This window comes from Columba livia, chromosome 2 (genome assembly GCF_036013475.1).
Source record: "Columba livia isolate bColLiv1 breed racing homer chromosome 2, bColLiv1.pat.W.v2, whole genome shotgun sequence".
Classification (NCBI taxonomy): Eukaryota; Metazoa; Chordata; class Aves; order Columbiformes; family Columbidae; genus Columba; species Columba livia.
The window spans coordinates 12251545-12269074 of record NC_088603.1 but is presented as its reverse complement, the minus strand read 5'-3'; the positions used below and the strand labels follow the sequence as shown (position 1 = coordinate 12269074).

The following is a 17530-nucleotide window of genomic DNA, read 5'->3' as shown; positions in this document are numbered from 1 at the left end:
TGTTCCTGCTCCGGTGGGGGGATTGGACTGGATGATATTTCGAGGTCCCTCCCAATCCCTAACATTCTGTGATTTTGTGATTCTGTGACATTCTCACTGCCACCGCTTCTTCCCAGCCCCTGTCCCTACTCTGGGTCTCTGGTCCTTTCTTCTCCATCCCCCTGACTCCCTCTTCCTCAACCCCCAGCCAGGCAGCTGCTGCCTGTCCTCATCCCAGCAAAACCCCACGGAGACTTAAATGCCTTCAGATCCTCATGAGGCAGGCGAGTGCTAAGGACCACCAATTCTGCACAGGATTAGACCCTTATATTACTCTTAGACTCTGATAATTTTTCTTCAGGAGGATTCCCTGAGGCACCAACACAATGTCAGAGTGTTACAGAGATGGGAGATCAGGGTGCTTTTTGGGGGTACATAATTGTCTTTCAAAGTTCTTTTTTTTTAGTGTGTCCTTGTGACAAAACTAGTTTGGCTGAGGCAGAAGTGATAGTTTAGCCACCGGGAAAATTCTCAGGTTTCGTGTGGTTTAGTACATCTTGTAAGTGTAATGTGCGTGTACGTGCTACAAGGTGAGTAGGTCAAAAGGCTTATTCTTATTTGAACTGCTTATCTCCCTTTTCAAGCTCTTCAGTGCAGCTAGCCAAAAACTGTGCAATGCAAGTATGCAGGAAATTGTGCTCCAGACTTCTGCTGCACCCCATGCCACCTGCTGTCCTTCTGTCCCTCCTGCCCCAGTCCTGCATGGACACTACTCAGCCCCATCTGAGTGGGAGAGAGGGAGGAAGGGACTCACAGATTATCAGGAAAAATCTCACTGTTCCTAAACCTGGCTGTTACTTTGCAAACACACACATTTGTCAGAAGCCTCTGCATCTTCTGTTGGGGAAGATGATCCCATCCTATGCCAGGCCTAACATATTTTAAGCCCACCCATACAATAAGATCAAAATCACATCCACCTTCACTGTGTCTGCAGGATGCACAGAGAAACCCACTTGAACTGTTGAAGGACTGAAAACATAATAAGGGATTTAATATGAGATTTAACCACAGAACAGCTGTTGCTTTCCTAGGTTGGCCTTGTAGACTAAAAGTAATGTCTCATACTTGGCCCAAGCATGTATTTATGTCCAAGACTTGTCGCCAGAGATTTCAAGGGAATTAGAAATGCATTAGAGAGGCCCTTGTGTATCTCATGTTTCATGGCTGGTTTCCTCCTTCCCTGAGACTTCTGTTTGGAAAAGCTTTCATTTTGCTTTCCGTTGTGTTTGTAGGTTTTCTTCAGCCCAGGAGAAGCAGTGGGAGGAATCTGTCTCTCTCTGTCTACATTGTTTTCGTCTCTAAAGCCATTATTTGTAATCTTCCCTCCCCCACAAATCCCAGGGAGCCAATACTGCTTAAAACTTATATTGCTGAGGCTGTGCTGCATTTCTGTTCCCCTGGAAAACTGACAACAGCATAACCAGTGACTTAGGAGATGGGGACCAAGCGAAAGCCATACCAAATGCATTAGAGACCAAACCTCAGCAACCTCAGCCAGGCAACCTCGCATCCCACGTTCCTCTCAGGGGTCAGACCAGCCAGGGGTTTCAAATTGCAGAAGTCCTTCAATTATAAGGATGCCAATTATTTTGTCACTTGATCGTAGCGGTACAAACACTTCAATGGACAGAAGAATCACGGTGTGTGATTAGAAATCCCAGGATAACTCCTTGGCCCCACAGAAGAATAATCAGTGAGATTTTCCACTCACAGCATTCCCAGCCAGATGGAAATCCACTCATTCACTGGGATTACTCTTGGGTGTATTTTTCAGAAGAAAGAAAACCCCTGTGTCTTTCTTATTTCCTTTTCTCCTAAGATTGAGGCAATTCTAAAGGGTATCCTGAAGAGGCATGAGGCTTTGCTAGGAGACAGAGGAGCGTGAGGACAGATTTCAGTTCATATCCCACAATACTCAAGTTCATATTATTTGTACAAAGACTTTTTCTTCCAGTTTCTACATTCTCCTATTGTGCTCTTTGTTGTGTTGGTTTTAAGGAGGATGTTTTACATAAAGGAGAGAAAATTATCTAGATTATTTGGGTGTTACCTTTGAAATAAAATCAGAGCAATTACTTGTGAAAAGAAAAACATGAAAAATGTGTTTAAAAGGTTCAAAATCAACAATCAGATAATATATCTAAGCTCTGTATTTGCATCTGTCCTGAGTCCCATGTTTTTTTCTTTAAAGTCTCTTCTTTTGCATTCAGAAATTGATGTGAAAATATCTTCTACTTACCTTAATACATGTACTTATATATGACAGCTGGGAAGAGAAAGCATAAAAGCTGAACCAGCACGGAGAGTTTTCCAGGCACTGGGACAAGCTCCAGCTCTCCCAGACACCCACCGAGAGCAGGGAGAGGTCCCATGCTGGGCAGGGACGTACAGCCCCCAGCTGATGGGCACACACAGCCTGCTCTGTCCGCCATGCAACCCTTCCTTGTTTTCCTCTGAGCAGTGTTTTCTCAGCATTTACATTCTTTTAGTGGCCTGTGGCAACGCTGAACATCAGGGTGTTTGCTATCACGCTTTTTGGCACTCAGTCCTCTAAGCTTTTGGGTGCTATCTTGACAGAGAGTGGTGCATAGTGTCAAACAGTCAGTTTTCATCTGTTTGCATCTTGTTCTGTATAGTGGCATTTGAATAGCGCCAGAGACCTATCTGATTTTAAATCTCTCAGTTTATATCCTGTTGCCTAGGTGAACTGGAGTTTTAGATGCAGATGGATCTGTTATCTCAGGAGAGGAAAAAAATTGAAAGAGGTATTAATACGACATGAATGTGTTTACAAATCCTGGGTGACTTATGACTTAGCTGTAATTCTCTTCTATACATGGTAGCGAGTTCAGTGCCAGTGATTGAGATGATTCTGCAATTCCAGCTTTGCCACCAATACAAAGTGGTTGTGCCATGTAATTCTTTCCCCTCAATGGCCACCTTTCTCTGTGTGTGTGTGCTCAGTTCCTTCTGGCTCTTTCAGCTCCCACCCAGAGCAGAAGGGACCTTACTGGGAGGGACAGAGGGACCATGTCCCTCACCAACATTGCTTCCCATGATGCTGAGAGGCCCCAGGCAGGATGGGAGAGCTCCCTGCAGAGGCAGCGTCTCTGCCACAGGTGACCTTGCACAGCCTTCCACCTCTGCCTGGTCTCATTCAGGGACTTACCAAGCTCAGCATGTTTAAATGCAGTAGTGGATGCCGGGTTCCCACCATCTCCTATCTTCTCTTGTTCTGCCTGAGATCAGCAGATGCTTATGGTGTGCAAGAAGGAGCGCTTTGGAAAGGATGGACTTTGATCTCTCTTCTTTAATCTCCTCGTCTCTGAACAGCTCATACCAGTACTTCTCCATGCAGAAGTTCTTTGAAACCCTTCAGTGGAAAATGCAAAGGACATTTCTCCTGCTGTCCACCCAAGAGCAATGAAAGCAAGTCCCCATCAAGCTGTGCAAACCATGAGCTGTTGCTGGAGCTGCTGCAGGCAGGCATCTGGCAGGAGCTGCCATTTGGAAACAGAGATCCAGCCCTGGCACTGGCCTGTGATGGGGTGGCCATGCCAGGCAGCCCTTGCCCACCAGCACAGCCCCACCTGCTTGCTCACAACAGTGGATTTGCAGTCCAGGTTTGCAGGCTAGCGGCCCACACAGCAAATTAGTAGAAATGGACAAAACAGCTGGATCCAGACACATCATCCAATGCCCACATTTTCCAAAATATTCAAACTGCTTCAGGTCACTCTGTCTTTTCCAGCCTTGGAAGCTCCCGATGTTGATTCTTTGCTCCAAAAAACACTAATGAGCATGGCAAGGCAGAGCTCACTTGGTTGCATTTGTCCTGTGCTGGAAAATCAGCCAACCACTTTCTTTACTCTTCTTATTTCCTTGCAAAGACTAATCCTTCCCTAGTTTCAGGTACAAGAAATAAGAAAGTGAGAGGAGTCATGCAAAGGTTGAGCTACACTAAATGGCTAAGAAGAGACAAGAATTTACCTGATTAAAAATAAGTCTGTCATGTAAAGACCCACAACTGACCTTGCAGCCCTGATCTGCACTTAGACCCAAGGGAGATCTCACCCACAGAATCATAGAATAGTTTGGGTTGGAAGGGACCTTCAAAGCTCATCTAATCCAACCTCCCTGCCATGAGCAATGACATCTTCAATCAGATCAGGTTATTCTGAGCCCTGTCCAGCCTGGCCTTGAATGTCTCCAGGTATGGGGTGTCTACCACCCCTATTGGGCAACCTGGGCCAGTGTTTCACCGCCCTCATTATAAAAACTTTCTTCCTTATATCTAGTCTAAACTTACCCTCTTTTAGTTTAAAACCATCACCCCCTGTCCTGTTGCAACAGGCCCTGCTAAAAAGTCTGTCCCCACCTTTCTTACATGCCCCTTTTAAGTACTGAAAGGCCACAATAAGATCTCCCTGGAACCTTCTCTTCTCCAGGATGAACAACACTAACTCCCCAGCCTTTCTTGGTAGCAGAGGTGTTCCATCTCTCTGATCCTTTTTGTAGCCCTCCTCTGGACCTGCTCCAACATGTCTTTCCCATTAGACAGTGGACTTCACTATGTGATCCAGATGTCCAAAACTGGCCATGTGAATGACACAAAGATCATGCAGTTACATCAGGGAACCAAAAGCATCTTCATTGTAGCTGTGTAAAATTAAATAAGATGCATTCCACTTAAAGATATCCAAAATATTGTCATTGGGACCCTAAGTAGTGCTTGAAGAGATTGTTGCACCCATACAGGGCAGGAATCTTGCAACCAGACTAAAGATTGGGAGCAAAAGTTTTCTATGTAGTCGTGTGATATACACAAGATCATTATTAACTTGGAACTAATAAAATCCCTGTGATGATTAAATTTATGTTTTACATTTTCTTATCCGCTAAATGTAGCGCCTACAATCCGGAGTTCCCATCACATCAAAGGCCCCAGCAGTTAATAGCAGATAAATATGCCGAACAATGGAAAGCTCACCTGAAGGAACACATGGCAAAAGCACTTGGCTGCTTAATTCTTCTTAAAGACCAGTTATCCCATTAAAGCCTTTCTGAAAGATTTCATTCAACAACCGCAAGGCTGCTGTGACTATCACATGCTACTATCCAACGGCTTTCTTTAGGCTAATGAAAAGTTTGCCTGTGAGGTGGCAAAAGAGCTACAGGAATTGCTAAATTATGTCTCTCTAAGGTACTCAGACTGGTAACATTTAACTGATGGTGACAACTGCATGTGCTGTGCACAACATCAGCATCTTTTCTCAAGGAGATCTCATGTGCCACAACTACCCACCACATGTTTGCTGCCGCTGAAGGTTTTGGGCACTGGATGTGACCGATGTCCTTCTCTCCTGCCAGGGGTTAGCCACGCTGATGCCCGGCAGCCTGGAAAATCTCCCAGCTTCAGTGTGAACTGGGTTGTGGGGAACACCGACCTGGAGGTTATCAATGCCACGACGGGGAAAAGGACCTGTGGGAGTCCCTCACGGCTCTGCAAACACATGTTCTTCACTCGATGGGCAAAGCTTCATGGCAAGGTGGGTCTGATGCACTGACAGGGTGCTATTTCCCTGGCTTGTAAGTGTTGGACTTTCACCCCTCTGCTTGCTGTGAGGCATTTTTCAGACTTCGTTTTCTTTCATATAGTGTCAAAGCCTCACTGCTGGTTCAGCACTGTTAAGATTTGGGCAGGTCAAAGGAGGTTGTTTATTTAGTCATGCACAGCGAAGGGTGCTCGCCCCATGTGTGAGCCCGGGTGATGAGAGACAGTGGACATGGGTTGCCACCTCCCCAGGCAGCTCTGGTGTCCCAGCAGAACTCTCAGTGTTCCTGCACCAGCACAAATCTTGACACCTGATTTCTACCCTGTCCTTGGGCAGGTTTCACAGCATCTCTTATAACCGCAGATTAAAGAGGGTGAGTGTGGGAGGGCACCCGCCTTCTTGTGTCGCTTGGCATTACTTGGAAGCACTAAGCTGTTCTGCTTCCTGGCATAACTGAGCACATTCTCTAAAGATCCCCAGAAAGGATTTTTTCTCTTTTAGTTTTCCTAAAAATCATCTCAACTGAGAAGTAGGTTTTTGTCTTTGTAAAACACACCAAGATTTGCTACTGCCTCTGCCCACTCCACGGCAGAGCTGTTTACCCTGTTCCTCTTCACAATGGCTCAAAACCATGTCACAGGCATTTATTGCTTCCCTGGTTTTTTGTTGTTAAACCAAAAGCAAACACACAAAGCACAGTGATAGCTTGTTGCTTATGAAATGTAGACAGGAAGATTATACAGCTACTGAAGCCTCCTGTTTCTTTTGGCTCATGGGTTGATTTTTTTAATTATTATTTTATTTTGTTCCCCCTCCCTGATTTTTGTTCTGCAGCTGAGCACACGAACACCAAGCCATGGAGACATGCCATCAGTGTACAGCGAGGCAAAGCTGGTGGCTCAGACATACCAGTCTGTCAAGCAGCAGCTGTTTAAAGCGTTTCAGAAAGCCGGTCTGGGCACCTGGGTGAAGAAACCCCCAGAGCAAGATCAGTTCCTACTAACTGTATAAATCACTTGACACCTTTGCTATGTGACCGGATCAAATCAGCTGGAGAGGCGGCTAGGCAGGATGCATGAGCTGAGAGAATCAAAGCAGTTTCAGATTTAACAGCAACCTCCATGGGAATATTTGCTTTTAATTCTGTATTGGAAATAGATAAATAGAAATGTGTCTGATGCACTGAACTCAACTTTAGAAAATTGCTTTTTCATGATCCCTTCCCAAGAATGTACCTGCCCAAATTATAATGCCACCCCCACAAAGATTCTGCTTTTCATTGTTTATTGTTGTTGTTTATTACTGACTTTAGGCATTAGCAGGCCACCTGTCTGACCCAAAATAGAGTTTGTTTTCCCTCACACAATCAGTGCAAAAGTCATCACTGAATGATGGAAAATAGTGAGCAAAGCTGGAAGTACCTCAGGCGCACAGCATGACAGCAGGTCTCAGAACATCCATAATCACCCACAAAAAAGGTGTCTAGCCTCTATGCAAAAATCATCCTGTTAGCTGCCTAAATCTGTGAGAAAGAATTTGGACCTCAAAGATACGCAGCATTTTTAAACTCCGCTTTCCTGGTTCTGAGCACAAAGCCGAGCGTTGGGATTCCCTTGGTTTTCACGCTTACTCCCTCTGACGCCTTGGACAAACCACTTCCCACCAAATCTTCAATTCTGACCACAGATTTTAATTATCTGAGCCCAGCTTGTCACACATGACTTTTAGACACCAACCACAATGCAGGTGCCTACCAAACCTGTGCTGCCTTCAGAGGTGCACGGCTCTGCAGGGACTGCTGGTGACAAGCAGTGGGACAATGTTCCCAGCTCAGGTGGCTGCCTATGATCAGGCACACTGGAGCCAGGACCCAGAGCCTCAGATTTCCAAGCTTCTGATGATCCACGACTCTAAATTAAGTGGGTGTGAGCTCAGGATGCTCCACACATCTGAAAAACTGCTGGATTGGGTGGCCACAACTAAGACATCCCAAACTAGAGAGCACAACTGATATTTGGCCCTTTCCTGCCTTAGTTTCTCCATCTGTCAAATGGGAACCTGCTTCACATCTAAGAAACTTGGTAGGATCAAAGTGCTCTGATCATAAGCCAGATTCTGCCACTCTTGCAGTAAGTTTTACCTCCCCACATAGTCCAGTTGACGTAAGTGCAGCAGATGTAACTACAGGCTTGGGTAACGTCTTACTCAATGTAAGGGTTTTCAGATTCTAGCTCTTTGTAAATGCCAAGTATTATTACTATTCTTGTTCATCTGCAGCCTGAAAAGCAGGTGGGGTTTTTCAGTTGGGAGATGAGTAGCACCCAACAGTTAAATGTTTTCTTCATAACTGTGGCTGGGTCTGATATAATCTCATCTTTCATCAAAATGCAGCAGATAGTCATAGGAGAACTGAGCTTTGATAGTCCCACTGTAGTACCAACCTTCAAACACCCTGTATATTTCTTTCAGTTTTTCGGTTTTTAAATGACAGGATTTGCGGGTATATAACTACTGTTTTCTTTTTATTCCTGTGATTCTCTTTAAATCTGTATATAACATGCTGCTACTGATTTGTGATAATTGTCTTGGTATTTTCTCAGAATTGTCAAGCTGAGTTACTTTTCAAACAACACAAGGCTCATATTTTTCCATGTAATTTCCTTTACACAGAAAACTGTTCCTATCAATAAAGATAGATGCTCTTTGTATAGGATTTATCATGTTTGGAGAGCCATATACAGTAAATACATTGTTTATTGATGCCCACAATAGAATAGCTACAGTATTTTGATGAGATTTTATTTTTAGATTATAAACTACAAGATGTATCTATAGTGTCTTGTATAAAAACCAATTGTGATAAACTAGAATTTTTAAATTAGATAAAACAAAGCTCTCCCCTTCCAGAAACCTTTTCAGCAAAATAATACATTCCATATTAACTACCAAAAATATTTTAAAAAATATCCTTAGAGTAGATATAGTTAAAAAAAAAAAAAAAAGAAAAAAAAAGAACGTTTCAATAATGGAAGAATTTTGTGATAACCACTTTGTCAATACTTCGACCACTTTGTCAGCTCCTCTGATTAACATTCAGAATACTTTTGGCACCTTCTGGAGCTTACTGGTACCTCCACACCGTCCCATCCTCTAACACAGCTGTCACTGGTGCATTCCTCTGCTGTGATCCAGGCAGCAAAGGTGCCCAAAGGGGTGGCGGGCAGGTGGGGGTCAGGTCCATGATTGGAGATACGGGAGAAGCTGTGGGTGACATGGCCAGTGGTGGTCCCAGGGACGCTGGTTGCTCCCACCAGGGGAGAGAAACCACAGAGTGACCAGAGAGGAGATGAAGGTTTCTCCTGCAGAGATCCACAGGGCAGGGAGAAGCAGCGTCTTCTACTTTTACGCTCCAAGTTAGTCTTTGTCTAGCACACAAGAGACCTCAACGGCTCCTCCTTGCATCTCCCTGCCTAATCCACCCTCCTCCAGCCCTCCCATGGCCATCAGCTCAACTAGTGCACATAGCTCCTCAGGCTGGTGTTGCAGCTACCAAGACAAAACACCATGCCTGGTTACTTTTAAGGACAAAAAGGAAAGTGTGGTGGGATTGAATTATTCTTTGTGGCAAGAAATACATAAATACAATCCGGGATTCAGCTGCCAGCACGATCTCAGTGGTGGGGACTGAACGGAGTCCCCCTGCAAGTGGGCATCAGCTGATCTCATGGAAGGCTTTGGAGTTGCACCTGCTTGCACTAGGGTTGAATGTGACCTTAAATGTCTACTTCTTCTCATTATGTGCAGCGATAGTGTGTGATGGGGCCACATCCCAGAAGCACACATGACCTACATGCAGCATTTCCTGAAGCAAAGGAAAACTTGCTCTGTAGTAATTCTTTAGTGAAGATTCTGTACATTATACGCATGAGTGAATGGCAATACTGTACTACTGGTTGTACATTTGTAATATTTGTAAAAAAGAGAAACTCAAAAGACAACAGAAGAAAATAAATCTGAATTTACATATGTGAATTTGCTGCTAAGTTCTGTAAATTGCACTTCAGTGATACCTGATAAGTGAATGTTTCTGTTAAGTGAATAAAATACCAAGTAAAATTGTTATTTACTGTTCATTGACGATTTTTCACTGCGGCTTAGCAATCATTTTAAATGTTCTCCAAAATGGTAGTATGTATTTTTACACACACCTCCTGTAGATCTACAGATAACATGTCCTTATTCAGTTTGGATTTGATGGCATCATAGGAATCATATACTTGTATTGAGAAACAGATGTGCCCGCTCATGTAGAAGCCATATGGGCACAAAGTCTTATCCTGGAAGAAGAGTGAACTAGGTCCAGCTTTAATTTGATCCTTCCAGGATACTCTCGAAGATCTTTCTTATTAAAATTAAACATGTTTTTGCAAACTCACACTGCATGGGACTTGCTGTATAAACCTACTTAAGAAAACTAAAGTAATGAACGAAAGGTCAGTACATCTCTGCAGATGTGGCCTGGGTTTATTCTTGTTTTAAACTATCAGTATTCAGCTACAGCAAAGTCACACTGAGCCCAAATGTCACTGTCCACACAAAGGTTTAACATACGTTATTGTATGAGCATCACCTGGTGCCTTGAGATGACTTCCCTTGGTCAGTCCTCATAGAGTTCACTGGTGTCACCAAAGTCTCCAAAGCCTTTGAGAGGCACAGACTGTCAAAGTATAAATACCCTAACAGTGAAAATTGTCTAGAAAGAAATTTTCCTGTTCCACTTCATGTGAAGATTTGGTTCCAAGACAAAATTGAGCCCAACAGCTTGCTGGCCCCACAGCTCTTTGCTTGTTCGTATTGCAGAAGTCAGTGCCGGACCCACACGGACCATCCCATGGGTTTCATTTCCCAGCACAGCAGGGCAGGCACCATGCATAGCTTCATTTTCAAGCTAAGATTTTGCTGCAGATTTCCTTAGCTTGGATCTATGTCATTAGGTATTTGGGCAGGATAAGGAGGATGGAGGAGAATAAAGTGTTTGCAGGGTGAAGTTGTCTGTGTGAAAAAAAATTCACCATGAGCTGACCCAATTCTGCCACCCCCAGTGTATTTTTTGCCTTGAGTAACAACAGCAAAGTGTATTTGCACACATGAATTTTACTTCTTGAAGTAGACACAGGTAAAGCAAACCCCATAAGTTTCACCCTCACCACAGCCTCAGACACAGCAGTTACTTTCCTACCGGCATAAAATGGTCACAGTAGCATAACACTGTTCTAAACAGAAAGAAGATACACCAGTAGAAAGGCAGGTTGTGCCACTACCCACCCTCAAGGTGACGACCTTATCATTATTTTGGTGCCAAAAAACGTAAATGCCTAAATTCTCAGCTTGGCAAAAGGAGTGCCCAGCATTGACTTTGCTCACAGAGTGGCTCTGGAGCAGACATGAGGAGACCAACCCCGGTGCTGATGCAGGGACCAGGCACAGCTTTGGCCATGAAGGGCAAAGGGTGGAGGTGAGGAGGTCCCCACAGGGGCTTCCCAGCAGCCTGGCAGCCCCTGAGTCCACTCCCGGGCAGTTTGGCCACGGCTGGGTTCACAGCAGCCAGCTCCCAGCCTGTTTTCTCTTCCAAAAGTAGCTGCTACTGCCCAACCGTGGCAGACACCGTGACACAATTTGGCTGCCGAAAACAACTGCAAAGCAGTCATTAGGGTAAATTGTATGGATGGATTCTGTGTTTAATCTCATTAAGTTTAAAGGCTAAATACCAGAACTGCAATTAAAACTTTACAGGCGTACACCCCAGCGTCGTCAGGCACATTTATTTCTTTTCCAACTGCATATTGGAAAAACAACAACATAAAACATAAACAAGCTGATATATCGACTAATAGAGGGCTTCAGAGAAGTGCTTGTTTCTCAAATAAAATAAATAAGTCCTTCTGCTGCAGTTAAACCTTGATAGCCATGCTTGTGTGTTGAAGAATGAAATAGCAATTTAAGAGCTTTTTAAGCCTTTTGATTCATTACTCTTGTTTCTACTTTCCAGACATAAGCCCTGATTACTTTGGCTGGTTTCAACTCGATCATGTGGACATACCAGTTTGGCTGGAAACCTAGTTGAAGCCAGAGAAAATCTGAGACTTTTAAAGAGCAGTGACAGCCTGTTTGGCTGACCAAAAAAAAAATAAATAAAGACACAAAGACTTACAAGCACATGCACACATGGAATCATAGAATCATAGAATCACAGAATGGTTTGGGTTGGAAGGGACCTTTAAAGATCATCTAGTTCCAACCATTCCTGTGGTGGGCAGGGACACCTTCCACTAGACCAGGTTGCTCAAAGCCCAATCCAACCTGATTTTGAACACTTCCAGGGATGGGGCATCCACAGCTTCTCTGGGAAGCCTGTTCCAGTGCCTCACCACCCTCACGGTGAATAATTTCTTCCTAACATCTAATCTAAATCTACCCTTTTTCAGTTTAAAGCCATTACACCTTGTTCTATCACTATGTGCCCTTGTAAAAAGTCCCTCATAGACATTTGTGTAGTTTCTTAGTACTCTAAGGCCTCCTGAATAAATAATGTGGCCTTGGAGAAAGGGAATTAATAATCACTGCCCTTTCAGCAATGAAATAGTTCTGCTCAAATGCTTCATTCAGTCTGGCTTTCCTGGTAATTAAACTCTCTATTAGAGAAGTTTATGTTCTATTTTATCAACTTCCTTTGCAATACAGAATTACTTCCACTAGACCATTAAAGTCTTGTTCTGCCATGGAAAGGAAAAGGTCCCATTCCTTCTCCTCTGGCCCTGAACAAATGTCTTCCCAGCTTATGCTGCCACAAAACGGTCTAAGCCAAGAGGGACAGCTCCTTCCTCTAAACTCAACACTGCAAAAACAACCTCCACCAAAGAAAAATAAATATGTGAAGAATGGTACATAGTGTTGAGTTTGCTCAGGTCTTCTGATAGACTACATGGTGTGAACCTCCCCTCTTCTGACCCCTCAGGTGACAGCATACCCATCAAGGAGGTGGTTTAGCTGCAGTACCCAGCATCACCAGCCTAACTACACCCAGCCCTGACTTCCACAGTGTACTCATTGCTACAGATTGCTTTTATTATTTCATTTTATTTTAACAAGTAAATTAAGGTGCTTACTCATGAGCAACTATTAAATCTATAATTAGATATATTTTTACTGTGGATTCTAAAGCAAATTACTTGTTCACATCCTTGTTTCAGTGATAAAAGGAAGCATTTTCAGAAGAAACAACAGGTGCTGGCATCCCCTTGACACCATGGATTCCTAAAATACTGACCATCACACATGGCAGTGGGCCTTGGGCTCCTAAATCTCAGGTTTCAGTGGGAGATAAGGCAATATTCAAAAGGGACTTGTTAACCTACCTGTTATCGTCAACACCCAGATCCCAGCATATTGGGTATCAAACCCCAGATCAGCCTCCAGCCTTAAATGCCCTCTAGAGCCTACACTTCTTCTATGCCTACACATCTTCTTCTGGGCATGTCTTGCCTTGTCTGCCTAGTGTGTGGCCTGGTGCTGATCCCCACCATATTTTGACCCGTCCAGATTCATGAATTACATCTACACATCCTGCCTGTGGTCCTTCCAAAGCCTCTGCAACACCACATCCCAGCAAAACAGAAGGACCCTTTTTCATTGAGTGACTCAACTGATAAACCCCTCCGGCTGCTGACTAAAGGGACAGGCAAGTATCATAATCACCAGAAAGCCAGGCCCTCTTAAAGAAAGGTATGGAGAGGATGTGTCTCACATTTATACCATTTTGGATGATAAACAGAGGCTAAATTATCTGTTATTCTAATTTAACCACCTTTTGGCATAAGAAAGAACAAAAAAAACTTGATAACATAGCTGGTTTTGGGATACTTACCTGGGAAAGAAGCAGACCTGAGTTCGTGTATAGATTTTACCCTCTAAAGTGAGGAAGAGACAAACAGGTGAAGACCCCCAGATGGGGGAAATCCTGCATTCCAGGCAACACATTCACAACACACACAAAACCTTATTTCTTCAAGGACAGTCTTCATCTTAACCCGTCCACCCACTCAGATCACAGGTGTTTAGTTGGAAAACATTTCCTAAGCTTTCTGGATAAAGCAGATCTACAAGGTGATTCCTGCCACTTCACACAGTGTCTGAGAGACATGGAGAATTTTCCTCTCAAGGATCCAGCCTCTCTCCACTGATGGGAGAGGGAATCTGGACTCCCCCACATTCAGAGGACTGTGCATGGGGAAGTGACATCCAGCGTAAAGGTCTGCAAGCCACAGGACCTTCTGTTTCTCTGTTTTAAACATCAGTAACCAGCACAGGGAGCTGGCTTTTGAGTATTAATACTATTAGGCTGTAAGAAAAGAATATAGTACACACACACACACACGCGCACACACACACACACACGCACACATATATATATATATATGCAGTAGAACATTTTCAGATTCTGGAAAGAAGACATTTCAGCCATAAGTTTTGGTGGCTGACTAAAGTCGTTTGGTGAAGGAGCTTATTCATAACACAATGTTGCTTCCATTGAAATCATTGAAAGGGTCATTACAGGCAGCAAGCAACCGGGTTGACAACAAATTCATGTTTCAACATGAGAGCTAAGAGAAATAATTTTATATGAAACTTTTTTTTGTGACAAAACTTGGTTCCTAGCCCCAACACATCTGTACTCACTGGAAAACCAAAACTATCCATCACTGTCCCCTGAACCTTTGCATTAGGATTTTCTTGTGGTGGCTCAGCACTTGCCAGATGTATATTTTTCATATCTGACCCAGCAACTCTTTGACCCTCTAACAAGCGGAAATACATTTGAAGAACCTTTCTCATTATTTGAAACATTTGCTGTACAAGTTCAGCTCTGTTTTCTGTGTGTGTGGCTTTCCTAAAATAACCTTTTATCTTATTTTTTGTTTACTTATGGGGTGAGGCAGAGATCAGAAGTAGCTAATCTGTCCATCTATTTGTCTCATTGCCTATTGGTCTCTCTTGAAGAACTGCAGCAAAAGTGAAGACTCAGTAATTTTGAAAATAACCCCTTTTCACTCAAGGGGTGACACAGAGATCACTCCATCCCAAAAGTGTCAGTGAAATGTACCAAAAAAAAAAAAATGGCTTACTACACTATGGAATTGTCCAAGTAAGGTAAAACTTTACCACCTTAACACAAATCAGTTCACTTCAAAGGACTCAAACTAGGGTAACTGAGCAGAATTCAGTTTATGAAGGGAACTGTGGGGTTAAGGTCACGAGAAAAAGGTACATGACAACACTTCATCATTCCCTGTCATTGTAGTGTCATGGTGCTACTCAATGATTTGCACCACTGAGTGCTGAAGCAGCCTGCTAGTGTCTCTAGACAAGGCTGGCTGAAGATTACCCTGTGAAATGACATTAAACTGGTGAAGCATTTTAGTGCTTATGGAATTGGCCAAGGAGTGCCATATTTTACTCCTGCTGCTAATTTCTCTTCTCTGTTGTCACCCTTCCTCCAGTTTTCATGGGGGAAAATCTTACCAGACATTGCAGGTAAGATTAGATAGACCTTCATGGGAAGATGGGAAGGACAATTTAGTGTGGTCTCCCACATATCACACCAGTTCAGTACCCCTGTCCCAGGATCAGGTCCATAACATCATTTTAAGTTGTAGCTTTTCCTTTTTTCCCTCCTTAAACATGCTCAGTTTCTGCTGTTGTATCTTTCTCCTCACCAACTCTTACTACAAATTTCTCTGGCACAAAGCTACACAATCATGTCCCAAAGCAACTGTTTTCAGTGTCAAAGTGCCACTGAGGTCAGGCGCTTTTGGGTTTCCCCGGCTAGCATTGCTGAGTACCTGCTGCTAATATAGATAAATGTAAAACAACACATGGAGAAACAGTAAACAGAACTAAAAATACATCTTAAAGGAAACAGGTCTCTCTATCTTTTATAGGGAGGTTTGTGATATCTCCTGACTTCACTGTTTTTGTTGTTGTTGTTGTTATTATTATTATTATTATTATTACTGGGTGAATAGTTTGACAGTCTTTCCACACTCTAAGCTCTCTTTTTTGTTGCTAGAAGGGTCCTAAGCCCCTCAGGGACAAGTTGCTGTAGAGATGCTGGGTGTGAAAATGACTTTGCCCCGTGTTTGTTGTCCCATGCCTGCGGCAGCTGGAGAGCTGTTCCTGGTCCTTCACCCTCATCCAGCCCTGCGTGCCTGCTCCCCCCACCTGAACGGGAGCCTCCATCAGAGGTGATTAATGTATTATTGCCACCAACGATAAGATAGATCATGCTTATGAGTCATACTGGCCTTTAATATCTGCAAGCCAGAGGAAAGAAAACTGCATTAATTCATATTCATTAAAATAAATTAACAGACTAGAGCCCTTCAGTCCTTTGCATCCTTCTCCCCAAGCTCTGGAAGCAGAAGCCAGCAGCAGGAAAATGGCAGGAGTTGCCCAAGACAAGTGAACAAACAAACCAGATGCCTCTGGCTCAGCCGAGCTGGCCTTTGATTTGCTTTCCAAGGGAAAAAAACCCTCAGTATGTCCAAGGAGCTGCTATAGCCCACGGATTGCTAGCTTTGGCACATACACATGGTTTGTGTGCATGTGTATACATATACATATTTTACATATTTGCTTGAGGACTCCATCTTATGTGACAAACCAGGACATTTAAACTGAAAAAGGGTAGATTTAGATTAGATGTTAGGGAGAAATTACTCACCATGAGGGTGGTGAGGCACTGGAACAGGCTGCCCAGAGAAGCAGTGGCTGCCCCATCCCTGGAAGTGTTCAAGATCAGGTTGGATGGGACTTTGAGCAACCTGGTCTAGTGGAAGGTGTCCCTGCCCATGGCAGAGGGGTTGGAACTAGATGATCTTTAAAGGTCCCTTCCAACACAAACCATTCTGTGATTGGTGCTCAATGGCCCATCAGCTGGCCAGCTGCCATACCAGAAAAGGAGGAGCACAGGGATATATGCCCTGCTGTTTACACAGTAGTTTTACTTGCCTTTAAGCCAGGACCACCTCTAAGAAAAGCATTGCTGCCTGTATCACTCCCCATCACGTCCCTCTCCTTGCGCTACACTGGTGCTGGAGTCCAGGCATGTGCCCAATGATGCAGAGCAGGAAACCTGATCCTGCTGAAAACCTGGTCACTTTTTCTTTCTCTTTTTTAGCCTTGGATGTTATTTCATTTCATTTATAAGTCTAAATACTTTGTGCAATGACAGCACCATTTCACCATTTACAGAATAAGAGATGCTGACACATTTGGGGAAGCTGGAAAATCTGCACATCGCAGCCCATCAGCAGCCTGTAAAGCACTCACCTAGAGCATGGTGCAGGGGGTTATTCATGTTGAGATGTGGATGGGGGCTTCTTGCTGCCTGTTCTCACTGAACTACAGTGGAGTGGTTCTTCAGACAGGTACCATGATATGAACACCTGTATTTAATACATTTTTGTCATCTGGAGAATTGTGATTTTTAATGGTTGTGGCTACTTAATATATTTTGATTCTTTTTGAGATTTCCAACCTCTCAGAATCATTCACTGCCTGCTCTCTCCTGATGTCTTTCCCAAAGCTGGAGAGGGTATATGCTGCTGTTGCAGTTGCACAGTTTTCATGCTGACCCCTTACTGATGGGAAACCGAGGCACAGAGTTCCACAGTGGCCATGGCAAAGTCCCACAGGTGGGAGGTGTGTCTACCAGGCCATGCACCCTTTGGGGAAACATCTTGCTCCTCTGTGAGCCTTCCTGCCCCCCAGCATGGAGCCTGGAGTGGGGAAAGGCTCTGCCCCCGAGAGCCAGAGATGGTTTGCAATGCTTCTGTGCAGCAGCAGGACTGTCATTTCTCTAATTGCCCACAGGA

At 43.9% G+C, this 17530-nt stretch overlaps 1 protein-coding gene across 2 annotated transcripts in view; it reads left to right on the top strand.

Moving 5' to 3' along the window:
- Window positions 1–9719, top strand: part of ADARB2 (adenosine deaminase RNA specific B2 (inactive)) — a 315094-nt gene extending 305375 nt beyond the window's left edge. For both annotated transcript variants that reach the window (XM_065050500.1, XM_013367407.3), the window contains exons 9-10: window positions 5413–5591; window positions 6432–9719. In XM_065050500.1, the coding sequence (XP_064906572.1) occupies window positions 5413–5591; window positions 6432–6608 (356 nt within the window). In that variant the 3' untranslated portion in view covers window positions 6609–9719. The remainder of the gene's footprint in view (window positions 1–5412; window positions 5592–6431) is intronic.
- The last annotated feature ends 7811 nt before the right edge of the window (window positions 9720–17530 follow it).